Raw genomic sequence first — 18,771 nt, 5'->3', positions numbered from 1 at the left:
TGCTACCAGGCTCCCTTTGCCCTCCCTGTTTGGGAAGAAGAAATTGGGCCAGTGGAATCTGGAGTCCAAGTCTCTTTATTTTAGCAGCCTGGCAGGATCAGGTAGCAACAGGGTTCGCTGGAGGGTAGCACAGGCCTAGGGCGACAGCTCCTGTCTGGATCCTTAGAGCACTGGAGACCTCAGCTCTGTGGCTTTGAGAGGACATCAGCCTCAGGGGCAATCCAGATACTGGGCATAGGTAGGGCAGCCAAACCCTCCCCCAGATCCAGCCAAACAAGCTCTCCATGAGAAGGTTTGCTCCCTGGCCTGACAGGGCTCCTTCCCCAGAAGTTTTTGCCTGGTTGACTCAACAGTGCTTAGGAATATGTCCCTTTCCTAATACACGAACTTTCCCCACTCTGGGCCCTGGAATTCTAGCACAACAGGGTCCGTGACCATGAGCTATGGGCCTCTGGGAGGCTCCCATTGGGCATCAAGTGGCGGCAAAGAGCAGGGCTGTCTGCACGGGCTGAGAGCTGGGCACACAGCGTGGCCAGGCGGCAGGGTGTGCCGCAGGGCTCTGAAGGCGGATGGCCCTTATGGTAGAGAAACCAGAAGGTCTGGAAAAGTTGCTCATTGTCCCGCATGCGGTAGACCAAGTTGTGCCAAGAGGCAGGCAGAGCATCTGGAAGTCCGTAGGTTTCTCGAGCCCTGTAGAGGCGCTTCCAGTGTGGTGAGGCTGCTGGTACATTGGCCTCAGTCAGGTTCAGGATGTAGGTCTCATGGTCCAGGACCACATGAGAGCTTCCGGGGTAGTTTCCATCTATTTGGTAGACTCGGTAACCTGCAAGACAGGGTTGACATGGTAAAAGGAACAAAGGCAACTCTGGGGAGGACCTTCCTTGCCTTGACTTCCCTTTCTGAAGCACGAGCCTTAGGAAGGAAGGTTCCCTTCTGCTTCACTTACCAGGATTAAGGTTGATAAAGGTTGTAGCACTGGGCCCCAGGAAGGCTACAGCTAGCGGCCGGCTCAGAGTCTCCTCATCATAGAAGATCTCAAATTCATCCACATGAGTGTGGCCAAAAAACTGGCCAGCCAGAGTGTTTTCATACCTGGCCAGAGACACAGTGACATTAGATTGTAGGGAGTCAGAAATGAGGGTGGGTAGATCTGGGGAGTTAGGGTGGTCCTTCTCCAACTTGCTAAGCAGCTCCTCTGCCCCATGGAGAAGAAGACTGTGAGGTGCTTGAGGAAACTGCCCCCCACCGAGCTTTTTTTTTTTTTTTTCCCTGTGTAATGGCCCTGGCTGTCCTGGAACTCACTTTGTAGACCAGGCTGGCCTTGAACTCACAGAGATCAAGGTGTGTGCCACCACACTCTGCTCTTGAGTGGATTTCAACCCTTCGTGCTCCACACTCCAGCCCTCTAGTTTTTTTTTTACCTGGCTACAATTTTGTAGTAATTCCAGCTCCAGCTCTTGAGGCAATGCCCTGGAGGGATATGGCCGATTATATGCACCTGAAGGGAGAATTAGGGGCAGTTAGCAGAGCTTTGAGGAACAACAGATAGCCTTGGGCGAGTGGCCAGAAGATTGATTACCTGAAGGACATCAGAGGGTGATGTGGACTCCAGGGAACACTGGGTTCCAGGAAGTGAAGTGACACTCCCCTGTCCCTGTCCACAGGCCCCAGCCCCCACAACACCTACTCCACCAGGGTCATTACTCCCCCTTACTTTGTCTCCTCGATTCTCAGCGGCCTGAAGCTCTTCCACCAGCCACTGGAGTTGTCCAGCAGGATCTGTGGAGTTGATCAAGAGCCAAAAGTTCTCACGGGAACAAAAATTCATATTGAGAGAGATGAGGCGAAGGCCAGGGCGTGGGGTAAGGGCATAAAAGCCCCCAATTCTGAAACAAAGTAAGCAAGAGGTGTCACTACTTGGACAATTCTAGCCCTTCACCCCTGGTCCTGTGCCAGGAAGAGGCACACATGATGTCATCCCCCACCTCCAGGAGCTCCCATCCCAGCTGAAGACCAAAGCAGCGGTAATTACAGGCTTCCTCCGACAATAAAGAAGGTTCAGAGTGCTGAGGGCTCCAGGAATTCGGGACAGAGATTCAAGGAAGGCAGAGAGCAAAGGCCTTTCTGAGGAGAGGGGGGGATGCCATGAGCCTAGTCAAGTTGAGGAAAATGTGAGATATTTAAAGGAGAGGGGAATTCATTTAAGAGAGAGCTGCCCTAAGCAGACAAGAGCTGGGGTGTGGTGAGGTTGCACTGCTACTTCTAAAAGAGGGTGGCTGGAGATAAGAAAGGGAAGGTGGGGTCAGCTTAGGGAGGGCAGGAGATGCTGAGGACACTTGTTAGAACAGAGTTTACCCAGTTCTTTCCTTTCCCCCTGTCCATCTTTCTTCTCCCTTCCTGAATTTCCACAGACTGTAAGTACCTGAGGGTGTGAAGGGCGTCAGCTGGTAACCAGGGCTCCCAGGCCTTGGCCATTGCTTCATAGAGCCATTGTGAAGACTGGTTCCCCTTTATGAAGGGGGGAGGGAAGCCATTGACAGGAGTGCTCTCGTGGTTGCCCACAGCAGGATACACTGGCACAGGCCCCAAGAACTTCCTTACGAGGTCTGTGATGGTGGTCAGGGCCCTCAGCTGGTCCTGGCGAGACTGTCGCCAGACATCATGGGCAGGGATGTCTCCTGTCCAGTATACCATCTCAAAAGGGCCGGCAGGGCCCAGCCCTGTCAACAGGCTCTCCAGTGTTCGAAGGGGCAGGTCACACTTGCTATACTCGCCCCAGTACCCAGCCCCTGCCCTGGAGGTGGGCGGCCACCCAGAGCTCCGGCGGCAACAGAGTGGATCTGGGCAGTTAGGGTCTGTGCCCTCCAGGTAGTCATGATCCCAGTGTAAGTCAGTGAGGAAGAGGACACGGCTGATGGGGGCACCTGGGGCCGGTGGGCTCGGTGGTTTGGGGGGTGGCTTCGGCACTGATGGCAAAGAGATGTTCCACGTTGAAAAGATGTCCCAGTGCCCACAGGAAGGACCCAGAAGCAAGCCACAAGCTTCAGATGGGCTCAGAACCGAACGTCTCCACACCTCCACCATATCGCCCTCAAAGAGATGGACAGCCGACTGGCACACGCTCAGTGGTGCTATGTTCAGCATCTTGCACATCTTGATGGCCACAGAGCCTACCCGGGCCACATTGGGCTCCTGCTGTGGTGGAAGGAACCAAAGACGAGAGGTCAGACATAGAACCAAGTGAACCCCGGCCACCACTCCACAGGCTTCCGTGTCTAAATCAGGGCTAGGTTGAACTCAGTGGCACCATGGTAAAGAGATCTCAGTGCCTCCTACACAGTGCCTTGCGCCAGGCAGCACCAGGCCCTCACCTATCCACTCTTTAGCTCAGCTCTGATATTTCAAGCCCAGGATTTCTTAAGGCATTGTTCTTTACTCTTATTTTACAAAGGTCATAGTGGGGTAAAGGTCACAGTGGGGAAGTGGTTGCCTTGAACACAGAGGAAGCAGCCTCTAACGAGAGTATATTGAGCCCCGGGGCAGATCAGTGCCCCTCACCCTGCCCCCAGCATTCCACCACAATCCTCCCTTCTAGTGCTCACCTTCAGCCCATAGTTTAAAGCAGTGAATAAGACTTTGCAGGCCGGGCAGGTGAGGTTCCGCCACCCGAAGGCATTCTGGAGCGGAGACACTCTGGCACTGAATTTGACAGGATGTTCTTGGGCAGGAAGAGGATAAGCTCTGGCAGGAGCCCAGAGAACCACGGAGTCAAACAGAGCTGGCACCAGCACCAGGCCCAGCCCCATCCAAAGGAGTTTCACCCTGGGTGCCGGTGAGGACCTCTCCAGCCTCTGCTCCCAGCCGTCTCTGAGATGGCCCTGGCCGGATGACACTCCGTGGTGGGGCATTGTTAGACTTCGTAGGCCGGAGTGGATACCCCTCCAGGCCCCACAGGCCGAGGCCCACACTGGCCCTCGGGCCCCGGGTAGCGCTGGAGACACCCGATTACCCTTCGTTGTGGTTGACTGATCGTTCAGCAGCCAGCCACAAGACAGCTCCTCCCCTTCCTGTTCCTCTTATTTCCCCAGCAGCCGCGGAGAGTGTTGTCAAAGCTTGGGGGGCGGAGCAAAAGGGGGCTCGTCGGCCAGCCCCGATCCCGCCCCTGCCACGCCCCATCTCTGCGAGCCGCCCGGAGACGCTGGAGGTGGACCAGTGCACTTTGCTGTTACCAGTGCCGTCACCATGAGCCACTGCTGTGCGGGGCGCGCTGGCCAGGGACTGCCCTGGGCTTTCGGACTGGAACTGGTGGAAGCCTTTAGGAGACTCCTAGAAGCCTTCTCGGTCCCCGTTTTTTACCTTCAGATTCCTAGAATAGATACCAGGCTCAGCTAGCCTTTTGACTTGGAAGGGAGACAGGGAGAAAGGGCTGGGGTAGAGATCCTTTCACTGAGCAGACTGATCTGCCATAGATGTCCCTCCCCTGGGTTTCCATATGCTCTAGAAGCATTACAACACCCTTGAGTCACTTGAGGGTTTTGTTAATATTACTTTATTTTAATTTAAAAATTGGTCCTATTGTTGTTGTTATTGTTATTAATTTTATGTGCATGGGTATTTTGTATGTGTGTGCACCATGTGTGCAATGCTTGCTGGAGGGCATGGAATCCCTCAGTACTGGAGTTACGGATGTCTTGAGCTGCCATGTGGGTGCTGGGAATTGGACCAGGTCCTCTAGAAGGGCAACACTATTAGGTGTGCGGCCTGCCCTGGAGTCTGGCGACTTACCCGAAGACATATTCTTAAAGAGAATTGACTCTTCTCTCCTCGTAGCTATCCAATGCCATCAGCTCCCTTAGCTAGGAGTGGGACTTGGGTGCTCCAACACCCAGGCTGGAATTTTGTCTAGCTTGAACATCCTGTGCATGTTGTCACAATCGCTGTGACTTCATTGCATACAACTTCCTTGTTGCACCCCAAAACAGCTTGTAGTCATCCACTGCCTCTGGCTCTTTCGATCTTTCCCCTCCTCTTTCAGTCCCTTAGCTTTGTGAGGAGAGATGTGATTTAGACCCTAGTCAGGGTAGATCACTTGGAAGTCTCTTGTTCTCTGAGTGGGTGTCTGTATGACCTCTCATCTGCCTCAAGAAGCTTCTCTCTTGAGGGCTGAGACGTGCTGTGATGTACGGGTACAAAAATCAGACACCAGAGTCATTTAAATGCTTGTGCCTATTTAGCAGAGTAAATAGTAGGGGCTTCTCTCCTAGGGCCTGTGACCACAGGTCCTTAGCCCTGATAATGGAGCCAGGGATGGGTTCTAGCTTGCCTCTTGGAGGTCTCCAGTCAGAAAGCAGTTACTTAAGTGTTTTAAATCTTATTTTATTTGTTTTTTTTATTTCTACTTTGAGACAGGGTCTCACTGTGTCTTGGCCCAGCCTCCACAGTGCTGGCTGGCTTTACTGGTGGGTGCCAGCCAACAGTCTCTGATTCAGAATTATCTGGATAGAAGGGACTTGGGGCTCACAGAAGGATGTCATTTTTTCCTTTTTAATAGAGGAAGAGTTGGAGACAACAGGAATAGGCATTAAAGGCCACCCTTGGCTACAAAGTCAATTTGAGAAGTTTGAGTCCATTCTGAACTGCATGAAACTATGTCTCAAAAACTTAGAAAAATTTTAAAAAGCTTAATTTATTGACTTCTTTAAATGTGCTAAACACTGATCTGTGTACTTTACAATGACTAATTTTCAATTCTCACTTCAATCCCACAAATAGCTGTAATACTATTCTTGAGGTGGGTGTGGTGTTACCTGCCTGTAATCTTACCACTTGGGAGGTGGAGGCAGGAGAACTAGAAGCTGAAGGTCACCCTTGTCTGTGGTCAAATTTTAGACCAGTCTGAACTGCTTGAGACCCTGCCTCCAAGCAAAGTAAAACAAAACTATTGTTATTTCCATTCTGCTGATGAGAAAGCCTAAAACAAAGGCCCTTCACAACAGCAAAGAGCAGCCTAATCTGTTTGACTCCTGCACCTGGTAAGAGCCCAGGCTATAAACCCCGCTAGCAGTTTCCTTAGAGGACGAGTTTCAAGGGACTCCCCTTGCCTTGCAGACTTCATCTCAGACAGTAATGGTAATGACCACACAAGATAACATGCTGGACTTTCCTGAGGGCTCTGAGTTAGGTACAGTTTTCCTGCTGTGTTTCCCAGAATACTTTTGTATACCAAAGCTCAAGGATGCTCAGGAATAGCGCTACATTTGTATATAAGCTACACACATCTATATACTTTAAATCCCATCTAGACTGCTTATTCCTAATAATAACTATAGTTGTTACATTGTATTGCTAACAAGAAAAAGGATACATTTAGTGTAGGCATTATTCTTCCTACCCCCAGGTTATTTCTGATCTGTGACTGTTTGACTCTTCAAATAAAAAACCTAGATGTGTTTATTTATTTTATGTATATGCATATTTTGACTTTGTGTATGTATATTCACCATGAGAATGCCTCACGGTGCTTGGGGAGGTCAGAAGAAAGAGACAGGTTTCCTGAAATAGAGCTGCCGATGGTTGCTAGTTTCCATGTGGGCACCTGGAATCAAACCAGGGTCCTCTGCAAAAGCAACAAATGCTTTAAACTGCTGAGCCATGTCTTCAGCACCCAAACTTCAGACCTGAACCTGAGACCAGCACACTCAGACCTCCAGGATGAACATAAAGACTATTTAAAACTGAAGGCGCATGTTTCAGCATAGCCCAAAGATCTTCGCGAAGCTGGTGGCTGGACTAAAGCAGACACTTCCAAGAAGTGAGGATGGCAGGGTGGAGATGGTACATCTGTTCACAGGGGAGACTGAAGTCAACTTAACCGCAGACACCTACTTCAAAGAAGTGTAGTTCTAAAGAGGCCATCGAAATTGCTCTCACAGGTGTGAAGATAAACACATACTTTAACACATCTTTGTTCCCCCCATCCCCCACCAGACGGGGGCTCGCTGTGCAAATCTGGCTTTACTGGAACTCACTTTGTAGACCAGGCTGGCCTCCAACTCACAGAAATCCACCTGCCTCTGCCTCCCAGGTGCCGGGGTTAAATGCATGGGACACTACACTTCACACACCTTTGTTTTCCTTAAAAACTGTTTGTGATACCTAAAAAAACCCAAATAACAAAAGTGATTTATTCTCAACCCTAGAAGCTCTTCACTCCTTCCCTGTCTTCCTTCCCTTCCTTCTCCTTTTTATCTATCTATCTATCTATCTATCTATCTATCTATCTATCTCTATCTCTATCTCTATCTCTATTTTTTTTTTTTTTTGTGATTGGTTCTCATGTAGCTGGGCTATGCTGGCAGGCTTCTGATGTTCAGATAATTACACGCTGCCGCCGCCTCTCTGTTTTGAAAGTAACTTCTCTCTTGCTGTCCACGAGTCCAGCTGAATAGTGGTATTTCCTTAGGCCGGCCTTGGCCTGTATAGACAACCCATATGATCTCTCAGGGCCTTCTGGTTCCCCCTTCACCTTACATTCCTGATTGCTTTAGTAACTTTCATGTCCTCTGAAGTCAGAACAGTTACTTGGCCTTAAGTTCCTGATTGCTTTAGTAAACCTCATGTCCTGTGGAGTCCATGGCACAGTTACTTTGTAGTGACTCTGGCTTTATACACATCTTCTCAAAACCCGCTTTGTGAAGGCCTCAAATCATTTCTGTCAATTGAAGCGTACCTACCTCACTTAGACTATCATTTTCAAATTTTTCTGTCAATTAATTGCTTTTGTTTTGTTGTATTTTTCTCCTCAGAATACTGACAAGGCTGAGCAATAGCTAGCTATTTATCTTTATCTTTATAATTAGCATTTTTCTTGCATTTTCTAAAAAGTCTGGTTCACAGGTCAGATGTTCTGGCTCGTGCTTGTAATCTCAGTACATGAGGTTTGCTGTGGGTTTAAGGCCAGCATGAGCTACACAGTAAGCTCCAGGGCAGCCTGAACTGCATAATATAACCTTGTCTCAACAAAACAACCGAGGAAGTACAACGCACTAAGTTAGAGAATACATTCCCTTACACTACCAAGTCACCCTGTTTGTCAGGACCTTTCCTGAGTGCCCCTTTGCTGGAGATGGATACCCATCCCTTTCACCCCCATGTCAATCCAGCATCTGCTTTCTCAGATAACTCCCAGCACCAACACCTGGAGATCAGTCTTCTCTGGACCACATGCTGGAGCTGAACATGCAGGAGGGCTATTATGGCTTGCATTTAGAATCAGCACCTGAGAAGGGAAGAAAGGAAAGAGCAGTGAGTGAGGAGAGTCTCTCCAGAGGCCTCAGCTGATCCTACAGCAGCAGATCGTAAGGGACGACCTTCAGAGCTGTTCCAAGTGAAGGGAAGGACGCTGGAGCTTCAGTCTTCTTGAAACTGGCCCATCAGAGGATGTGTGTTGCCTTGGGAAGGGATGTGGCCACAGATGAGGTGACTCTTCTAGGCAGAGGCTCCTTAGAGGCCGAGGGTCATGACCCATAGTGTAGCAGCACCTCTCACGTGTAGACGGAAATCTGGGCTGCACGTGGGTACCCATCACACCCTCATCAGTCCCAGGAGAGGGTTCCAGTATAAAACTTACGTCATCATGAACGAGGCTGGTGTTGAGAGTGGTGTGGGCTTGTCTGCACAATGAGCAGCCCTCGGGGAAGGGTCATTGCATAAAGATTTAAGGCTTCAGGGTCTGGAGAGATGGCTTAGTGGTTGAGAGCACCTATTGTTTTTTCCAGAAAACCAGAATCCACATGGCTGCCCACAACCATCCCTAACTCTACCATGGGATCCTACATTCTCTTGTGACCTCCCAGATACCAGGCACGCATGTGATGTTATACATACATAATCATACATATACATACATGAAAAAAAAATCAACACAGGGATTGGTGCAACTTTCTGAGAGTGGTTGGGGCTGAAAAGTTTCTAGTTAAATTTGGGTTATTTGTCTTTGTTTGTTTTATTATTGTTTTATAAAGATAGGGTCTCGTTGCTCAGGCTGACTTCAAACTATGTATCCGGGATTAACCTGAACTTATGATCTTCACGCCTGCCGTTCCCCAGTGCTGGGATTGCTGGTGTGTGCCACCAGGCCTGGTTTTTGTGCAGTAATCTCCCATCTGAGCTAATTCCTACCTTGAGATAATTTGGTTGAGTGCCCGCTTATGGTCCCTGGGTCTCTTTGTCAGGAGACCCGTGTAAATTCTATACAGGTGGCCAACCAACTCTTCAACTGCCCAGGAGACCACAAATGAAAACCTGCATCTTTGGGTTTGGGTGGGGAAAGGTCTCCCTCCTGTGGAATTTTTAGGGAGTACCAGTGAAATGAGACTGCATTCATAAGCAGTCAACTCCAGGGCAGGGAATGTAGACTCCCCTCCAGGAAAGCTGGTCCTGGAACTCTTAAGGGGAGGTTTGTATTCAGAGCACCTGGGTTTGAATCCTAGTTCTGTCACTGTTTGTGTGATCAAACAAAGCATGTCATTACCCCAACCTTCTGATTTCTGGGATTATAGGTGTGTGTGACTATAGTGAACATGGCATGATTTAATTGGTATTAAATGTCACATAGTTATCAGGCAGGGGTGGGAGAGAAATAGACAAAATATTATATGAACGTTGGATTGAGTGTCAATAAATAGTTTTTCTTTGCACATTGCCATCTTGTTCATTATGCATCGCCTGGATCAGCTTTGACACTCGTGTCAGAGATGAGAAATCACAGCATGGATGGGAAGGGTCTCAACACCTGAAGTACTTGTGCTCTTAGCTTTATAGAAAATATGTGATAAGATCTGTTCTATTTTTTTTTTGAAATAGGGTCTCATTATGTAGTCCTGACTGACTTGTACTCAATCTGTAGACCAGGCTAGCTCTCCCGCTTCTGCTTCTGAAGTGCTGGAATTAAAGGCATACACCGCACCCAGCTAAATTCTGTTCTAGATTTGGGAGCAGTCACATTATCTTGAAGAAAACGGGAATTGCTCTAGTGGTGGGAGTGCAGATAGAGAATCCAGGGCAGCAGGTTCAGTGCAGTACTTTTGTTCATGCAGTGTAGATCTGCTTTACTTTGGGAAAGGGATCTGGAAAGAGAGGGTCAGCCCTGAGTCTTGTCACAGCTGGCATCACAATGACTGGGTAGCTTGTGCCTCTTCTGTCAGTCACCCGAAGAAGCCAAGCCCAGCTGGTTCCTGTCAGCACTCACATGGACAGACGATGTCCCCAGTATTTGCCAATGATCTCCAGTCACTGCTGGAGGAGGCTGTCAATGCAGAGCTGCCTCACACGGGTATATGGCTTGAGATGCTCCCCTGTGTCTTGAGACATTGCTGTCACCAGCCACACAGTTTCATGCAGACAGCTCATTTTTAGTGACTCAGAGATGTGTAATGGGAGCGTAATGTAGAAAAGAATGTTTCAACCCCGAGGGCTGAACAAGGGGAGATCCAGTTGGTAAAGCCAGAGAGTTTTACATCTCTCACCGTGTCTAGTCTCTGAAGAAGCTGAGCCCTAGAGGTAGGTACTTTTCCGCCATTGTCTTCTGACCTCATCCATGACTCTAGTCTAGCTGGGTGTGCTAGGAAAGGCCTGTAATTCCAGCTACACAGGAAGGTGAGGCAGGAGGATTACAAACTCAACTTCAAGGGCAGCCTGAAAATCTTATACCCTGTCTCATAATAAAAAGTAAAAGCAGGGCTAGGAATCCTCCAGAATGAGAAAGGCCCTAGGTCTAATGTCAGTACCACAAATACCTTCCAATGCCCAGCCCTTTTCCCTTTCTTTTGTCCCTGGGTGTCTACCCCACCATGGCTTCCTGTCCATGTAAATCATACTGTATAATCGAACACTATAGTTCTGCCATAGATACTCTCAGTTCCTGGGCCTCTTGCCCTCCCTCCCTTCCTCCACTGACAGGCTCCCTTGTAGGCCAGAATGTCTTTGAGCTCTAATGTAGAAGAAGATGACCTTCAGCGTCCACTCCTCTCTCCTGCCTCCCACTTCCAAATGCTGAAATTCCCGCATGTGCCACCATGCCCACTGTGCCTGATTTGTGCAGCACCTGGGATCAAACCCAGGACTTTACATGTGGTAGATAAGTACTCCACCAACAGGGGAGACCCAGTCCTCCGTCTTTACTCCTGAACTTGAAGAGCAGGAGCTCTGTGGCTGAAGAGCAGGATGCAGTGCTGCTCCGCATGAAATCACGGCTTCACACGGACTCTGCTTCGATATGTCGCCATGTTTCAGGTTGCCAGGATCAAGCCTGTCTACGGAAACGGGTTCACAACTTGGTAGATATTTTCATATTTCTGATTCCCTGCCACCACAACACCCGCTCTGCCTTGGCAATACCCACAGTGATTTTTGCCTTCTATGTGACAGATAATTTAGGAACCGCGCAGATTAAAATGCCATTGTTTTAACAAAGAAGCCCTACGTGACAGTCATCCACCCCATGTCTCCTGCCTTAACGCCCTAGAAGTCACACATGACACCCACTGTGTGGCGTGCCTCTTTCTTACAGATGGCAGAACAGGTTCAGAGACTTAAGTAACTCGTCTCGAATCACATAGCCAGGAAGTAGGAAAACACTGTTCCCAGCAGTGCTGGCGTTGTTCTGCGTCTCACTCTTTGTTCTCTCTGGGCTCTGTTGGTTATTTCCCCCTTAGTATTACATTCCATGTTGAGTAACAGAGAGCTGAAAATGACAGCCAGCAGCTCCTCCTCACACACCCACAGTTTCTTTTTCCTTCCTTCCTTCCTTCCTTCCTTCCTTCCTTCCTTCCTTCCTTCCTTCCTTCCTTCTTTCCTTCCTTCCTTCCTCCTTCCTTTTCTCCCTCCCTTGTTCTCCCTCCCTTGTCCTCTCTCTCTCTCTCTCTCTCTCTCTCTCTCTCTCTCTCTCTCTCTCTCTCTTTCTCTCTCTCTTGTTTTTTGAGACATGGTTTCTCTGTGCAGCGCCGGCAGTCCTGGATCTCACTCTGTAGACCAGGTTGGCCTCGAACTCAGAGATGCACTGCCTCTGCCTCCGGAGTGCTGGGATCAAAGGCGTGTGACACCACCTGGCTCCTCTCTACTTTTCACCGTTAACAGTGACCTTGAGTGTTAGGAGTGTAGGTGCACACCTTTAATCCCAGCAACCAGGAGGTAGGAAGAACTCTGTGAGTTCCGTGCCAGCCAGAGCTACATAGTGAGACAAACCCAATGAAAAGAAAGCAAAGCCAGGGGCTGAGGGTGTGGCTCACTACTAGAGTGCTTGCTTTAGCGTGCTTAAAGCTCCAAGTTATGCGCCTGCACTTCATAAAACAGACAGAAAAACAAAAGAATAAAGATGTTTACATGAGATCCTGAAAACCTGACCTTAACCTCTGGATCCCACAATGTGGCTGAACTGTGTTCCGACCTCCACATACACTGGCGCCCCTACCCTTGCCTCCCCCAGTGCAGGTACACACATATACACACTAATAATTTAGAAAAGAATCTCTGAAAGAGGAAGTGGGGAAGTGGGTGTAGCGGCGCCTGTACCCCACTAGTCTCATCTAAAGTAGTGCTGAGTGTGAGGATGGTCGGAACTATCCAGCAAGGCATTACTCAAAACCAAACCAAATAAAGCAAACAAAAAAAAAAAAAAAAAAAAAAAAAAGGAAGGACCAGAAAATTTAATAAAAGTGTCACAAGTCCCTAAAGGAGGTTAAACTTTTAGGAACCACATTTCAGAGAGACTGTGATTTAAGTCCATTTAAGTACCACAGTCAGTCAATGGAGAAATCCAAGTCTGGGGTTCTTCCTGGTTGCCCAAGCTTCTGTCTTGAACCCAGTATTGATGTCTTACTCCCTTTGTGTGAGTCTGTCCCATCTTCTTTCCCCACAACTCATTGTGAAACTCTTGTCCGAGCCACGATTTAGTTCAAGTTTATGAAATAGCCACAGATCTGAAGATGCCACGTGACCTTCCCAGAAAGCATGCCTCAGAGGTTAGACATGACTATGAAAGTGGAAAATATGTCACACTGCAAACAACCAAGGAATTGTTCATTTTGTTATCATTTCAAGAGGTTTATTTATTGTTATTTTTATTTGTGTACAGATATGTGTAGGCTGAGTGTGCCACAGACCAAAAGCTGGTTCCCTCAGGGCTGGTGTTGGTAGAAATCCCAGCTTGTTCCATGCGTGCTGGGATTTGAACTCTAGTCCTCATGATTGAGCAGCAAATACTCTTAGCTGATGAGCCGCCGTGAGAGCCAAAGTTAGTTTTGTCTTAATTACTGTCCCCAAGAGATCCATGAAACAAACTTGCCTCTGATCTGCAAGTCCCTTTTCCAGGCCAGACAGTTCCTGCAATGCTGGAGACTATGTAAGATAACAAGACACACATTTTTACTCCTAAGCAGCCACACTGGATGTGTTTGATCACATGTGGGCAGGAGGTTAAAGGCAGGAAATGCATCAGGACAGATGCTTGCTTCCAGCAAACTGTGGATTTTGTCTTTTAAGCCCCTTCACACTGTGGCTTGCGGCCATTTTCTGGAAAACCAGAGATGGATCTGGCCAGAAAGTCAATCAACCCGGCCAGTATTTAATTAAAGCTTGCTTCAAATTTGAGTTTGAACTGTGGTAGTGGTCTTATTCTCTTTTGGCGGGATTAACACTACCTTTCTGACCTTTGTGATGGGTAATTTGAAACCAGGATCAGAGAAATTTCTTCCACTCCTTGCCTGGTTAAGAAGTAAACTGGAGCTGGGCGGCGGTGCATACTTTTAATCCCAGCACTCAAGGAGGCGGAGGCAGGGAGGTCTCTGAGTTCAAGGCCAGCCTGGTCTACAGAGTGAGTCCCAGGACAGCCAAGGTTAAAGAGAGAAACCCTGTCTAAAACACAAAACAAACCCCCAAAACAATAGCAGAAAATAAGTAACCTGGAGACTTAAATGACTGAGGTATTGGTGTGAGGAGTGGAGAGATGGCTCAGCAGTTAAGAGAACCTGTTGTTCTTGCAGAGGACCTAGGTTTGTTTCCCAGCACATACATCATGGGTGCTCACAGACAGGTACTAAAGAAACCAGGGCCATTAGTCATGAAGGATCATCTCCTCAATGGAGGAAATGTATACCCATTTTCCAACCAGAAGGCTGGGAGTGGATCTTGTTTGTCACCTGGTGACCTTTGCTATATGTAAGTACAGTCCTCACCCAAATCTCCCAGAATACTTACCCCAGACTTTCCTTCCCTAGGCATTTATCTTTAGCTTTGTTTCTCAGTCAGTGGAACCCATCCTTAGGGAGATGCCACATATACTGGATAGCCAGGCTCTTGGTTGTACACTACACCAGATCCTAGGCCCTTAAACTAAAGAGCCCATCTTTATGGTAGAGGTCACATGTGATTGGCAAGAGTTTTGATATAGTCATGCCTTAAGCATTTTTGTGCATGTGGGGTTGAGATAATTGCTACCAGGAAACCTTTTTTCAAAACTGTATTTAACATAAATATGTTTAAAATAAACTGCCTGGTGCCAGACTCCAGAAGACAGAACCAGCTCAGCTAAGTCAGGCTGCACTGAGTTTCCTTCTTACCTCACTCGGATGTTTCTGTACCAACCATGGCATGATGCTTGCTGGGGATCCCCTCAACAACCATCTGCCACTCCAGGTGCAGAGGATCTAAGATGCTCTCTTCTGACTTCTGTGAGTACTTCAGACATACATGGATGCAGCACACCCATACACATAAAATAAAATAAATAAATCTAAAAAGTATTTTAAATAACCAAGGAAGTGATCTAGTTCCTTATCTTACAAGTGTGGCTTTAATTCCTATCTTTAGATTTGTAGGTGGAGACTGCTCATTTGTTTCCTGCCTTCCCAGACCCAAAATAACCACACAGAAACTGTATTATTAAAACACTACTTGACCTATTAGCTCACGTTTTTTATTGGTTAGCTCTTATATCTTAAATTAACCCATTTCTACTCATCTGTGTATTGCCGTGTGGTTGTGGCCTACCAGTAAGGTTTCATCTTGCACCTTGTCTCCTGCAGTGACTACATGGCTTCTCACTGACTCTGCCTTCTCTTTCCCAGCATTCTCCGCCTAGCTCTACTCTGCCTTGCTGCAGGCCCAAGCAGCCTCTTTATTCATTATAAAAGCAATTATACAGAAGAACCTCCCACATCATAGACTGACAGGTTTCCACTGCTCTAGCACAAAAGACACAAGCAGACATTAGGGCTGAGAAGTTGCTGACTTGAGCAAAGATAGGAAACAGCACTCTGGGCAGACACAGGCCAACTGATTAGGGAAGCCTAGTGATATTTGGAAATGTTTGAATGTGTGGGGATATCACTCTACTTCCACGCTGGTGTCATAGTCAGAATAAGTAAAACCATCTGCTTTGAGGAATGATTCCAAATGGGGGTGATGAAACACGGTTCAGCCTTACTGCAGCGTCTTGTGCAGGCGGACCTGTGTGCAAGGGATGTAGTCAGGCAGAGCTTACTTCATCTTCATTTCATGCCTCATAAGGCTCTTCTGCATGTTGAAAGCCAAACATTGAGTAGGACAGAGAGGCGGGGAAATGAATGCAAAGTCAAAGATCATGCAGATGATGAAGGCTGGCAATGAAGGTGAAGTTTCCCTTTTTTGCTCCTCCCTCTTCCCTTCCCTTTTTTCTTCCTCTTTTTTCCTTCCTCCCCCCCCTTCTCTTCTCCTCCCCTTCTCTTCAAGGGAGAAGAAGCAAGATGTGACTGCCTCACTGAAAAAGGCACTGAGCCATATGGCTAACATAGACAAGAATAATATAACTTATGAGTTAATAAGAAGCCTGAGCTAATGGGCCAATCAGTTTATAACTAATGTAGACCTCTGTATGATTTCTTTGAGACTTAACGATTGAGGGAACTGGACAGGACAGAAAACCTCATTCAACATATATGTATGTATGTATGCATGCATGTATAGAGAGGCAGACAGAGAGACAAGAGCACAAGCAGGGTTTTGGTTAACATCTGCCACTCTTTTTGCAACAGGGTCTCTTGTTGATTGCTGCTGTGTCTCCCAGCTGCTGGCCTTCCAGCTTCTCTCTCTGTCTTCCATTCTGTAGGAATTCTGGGATTATAGAGGCCACAATCTGGCTTTGTCTGGGCTCTTGGGATCCATACTCAGGCCTTCAAGTTTATGTATCAAGCACTCCTCCCCCGCCCAAACCATTTCCCTACTTCCTGCTCCCACCCTGTGTCTCCTCAAAGAGAATAAGAGATACTTCTGGTCCCTCGCACCGCATCTAATTAAATGTGCATCTAATTCACTTTGCATCCTGATGGCTATGGTGTGTGATCTGTAAAGAACATGTTGAGTTTTGGAGTGACTAATTTTTATTTTGGCGTCCTTTCAGGACTGATGTATAAAAACAGTCCCTGTGTTCAGAAGATGAAAGGTTCAGTTGGGACTAAAGTGACCATGAGAGCCTTTTAGGGAAGCAGTGGCTAACAGCAATCTGTAGGATGCAAGAAGTTTAGATTGACGTGGCAGAAGGGCAGCGAGACCCACACAACTGATATTGACTTCAGTTCTAATCCTTTTGTTGAAGTATTTTGAATTACATTTAAAAAACAGGTAGCATATTTATATGAATCTAAACTCAAATGGTAGTTTCAAAAGGATGGAGAGTGGAAAAGAGAAAGAAAATGAAGCTGTCTTCCTTGTTTCTGGCCACCAAGCTCCTCTCTGCTAAGACAAACATAGCATCTACTCCCTGTAGATACTCTTCGTGTTAGCTTGGCTTGTGTGGTAGGATTCTTGAGCGAAGCTGAGAGCTGTGGTGTGTGCCCCCTGTGACTGAACCTTTTGTATTCCTAGCCATCTCTAAAATTTTTGATTTCTTTCCTTTACCCATTTTTTTTCTTGAATTGTTGCTTTTTTTAAGATTTATTTTTTATCTTTACGTGTATAGGTATTTTGCCTGCATGTATTTCTGTGCACATACACATTTTTTGGTGCCCACAGAGGCCAGAAGACGACTTTAGATTCCCCTGAACCTGAAGTTATAGACAATTGTAAACCTCCTTGTGAGTGCTGGGAATTGAACCTAGATCTTCTGGAAGAGCAGTCAGTGCTCTTTAACCCCTGAGGCACTTCTCCAGCCTGGTTGTTGGTGTAGAATTTCTTTTCTACTAAAGACACTAACCTTCGGTAGTAGTTCCCATGTTGAGCTAGTCAGCACATGGCAGAGGCAGGAGGGTTAGGAGTTCAAAGTCATCCTCAGTTACACAACAAGTTTAGCTAAGGCCAGCCTGAGTCTTTAGAGAACTTGTCTCAAACCAAACTAAACCAAACCAAACCAAACCAAACCAAACCAGATGTTTCAATTATTTTTTTCTAGTTTTATTTTTCCCATTTTGGCAGCTATTGGAATGCATTTTTTTTAAAGTTTAACTTTTCTTTTATGGGTTCTGTTTTTTCCCCCATATCGATCTTCCTTTTTCAGAAGAGAAGAAACAGGAATGCCAATACCAGATGTGGTGTCTGTCACATGCCTGTTATACCCAGCACTTGGGAGTTGGTGACAACAAGAGCAGAAGTTTAAGGGCATCAGCTTCACAGAGTTCTGAGTCAGCCTGGGCTACAGAAGAATGTCTCAAACAACAATAAAAAAGAAAACAGGAGCTGTTGCTAGTGTGAACCCTCACCTAAACGGGGCGTGACACATTGGACCGCAGCATCCTTGGGCTCAGCTGGCTGCAAGCACCAGAGATTCCGAGGATTATGCGCATTAGTAATGAACTGATGTTATGGAAATATTTCTTACCTAAGAGGCTGGGACTTCTGCTAGACCTCATAGCCAGAGGTAATATATACCTTGAAGTCTCTTAGTGTACTGGATCCCTGAGCTATAGTTATGCCATTTTGTGAAAGTATTTCTTAGAATACTTTAAGTGCTAAAACCATCTTGGGTAAACTGATCTCTGGTCATGTTTTTTTTTTTTTTTTTTTTTTTTTGTTTTTTTTGTTTTTTTGTTTTTCGAGACAGGGTTTCTCTGTGACTTTGGAGCCTGTCCTGGAACTAGCTCTGTAGACCAGGCTGGTCTGAAACTCACAGAGATCCGCCTGCCTCTGCCTCCCAAGTGCTGGGATTAAAGGCGTGCACCACCAACGCCCGGCTGATCTCTGGTTCTGTAAACTATCCATAAATTCCTATGCAAACTGTCCCTGACCTCAAGGTTGTGAGAACTGCCTCCCCAGTGCCGGGATTAAAGTCCTATGACACTACCCCCAGCTACGCTACACCCAGCCCTGCTTTTCTTTTTTAAAATACAGAACACTTCATGAATTTGAACTTCATTCTCATGCATGAACCTTGCTAATATTCCCCATATTGTTCCAGTTTTAGTGCGTGGGCTGGTAACGCAAGCACCCTCTCTGACTTTGATGCCAGTATAGACTTCCTTATCCTGTGAGACACTAACACTCTCTCCTTTATTCCTACGTTTACTTCATTACTGAATTGTATCTTTTCTGCCTACAAAATTTATCTTATTTTTTATCTGTTTGTTTTGAGACGGTCTCTACATATTCCCGGCTGTCCTGGAACTCACTATGTAGACCAGGCTGGCTTTGAACTACAGAGATCCTCCTGCCTTTGCCTTTTGAGGGCTGGGACTAAAGGTGTGCTCCACCACCGTACCCTTTCCAAAACCTACCTTAACTCTCTCCACATGTCCAATGTTTTGGAAT

General features: G+C 47.1%; 1 protein-coding gene and 1 non-coding gene across 2 annotated transcripts; both read right to left on the bottom strand.

Moving 5' to 3' along the window:
- Positions 1-59: 59 nt before the first annotated feature.
- Positions 60-4,069, bottom strand: Smpd1 (sphingomyelin phosphodiesterase 1). Its single transcript, XM_050131324.1, has 6 exons — positions 3,603-4,069; positions 2,423-3,195; positions 1,715-1,886; positions 1,422-1,498; positions 947-1,092; positions 60-823 (listed from the first exon to the last, which is right to left on the bottom strand). The coding sequence occupies exons 1-6, from the start codon at positions 3,906-3,908 to the stop codon at positions 414-416; spliced, it is 1,884 nt and encodes a 627-aa protein (XP_049987281.1). The 5' UTR covers positions 3,909-4,069; the 3' UTR covers positions 60-413.
- A 14,275-nt stretch (positions 4,070-18,344) lies between these two features.
- On the bottom strand, positions 18,345-18,451 carry LOC126494138 (U6 spliceosomal RNA). Its single transcript, XR_007589955.1, has one exon. It is a non-coding gene; the product is annotated as a U6 spliceosomal RNA (small nuclear RNA).
- Between the last annotated feature and the right edge of the window lie 320 nt (positions 18,452-18,771).

This window comes from Alexandromys fortis, unplaced genomic scaffold (assembly GCF_014885135.2).
Source record: "Alexandromys fortis isolate MF-2015 unplaced genomic scaffold, M_Fortis_MF-2015_v1.1 scaffold_329, whole genome shotgun sequence".
In the NCBI taxonomy this organism is placed as follows: Eukaryota; Metazoa; Chordata; class Mammalia; order Rodentia; family Cricetidae; genus Alexandromys; species Alexandromys fortis.
The sequence above is the reverse complement of the archived record's forward strand: the minus strand, read 5'-3'. Positions and strand labels throughout refer to the sequence as shown.

Excerpts from the sequence above, each read along its gene's own strand:
- Smpd1 (XM_050131324.1), bottom strand. The coding sequence starts at position 3,908 with ATGCCCCACCACGGAGTGTCATCCGGCCAGGGCCATCTCAGAGACGGC. Across the intron at positions 3,196-3,602 it reads CTTTAAACTATGGGCTGAAG|CAGGAGCCCAATGTGGCCCG; the intron begins GTGAGCACTAGA and ends CTTCCACCACAG. Across the intron at positions 1,093-1,421 it reads TACTACAAAATTGTAGCCAG|GTATGAAAACACTCTGGCTG; the intron begins GTAAAAAAAAAA and ends GTCTCTGGCCAG.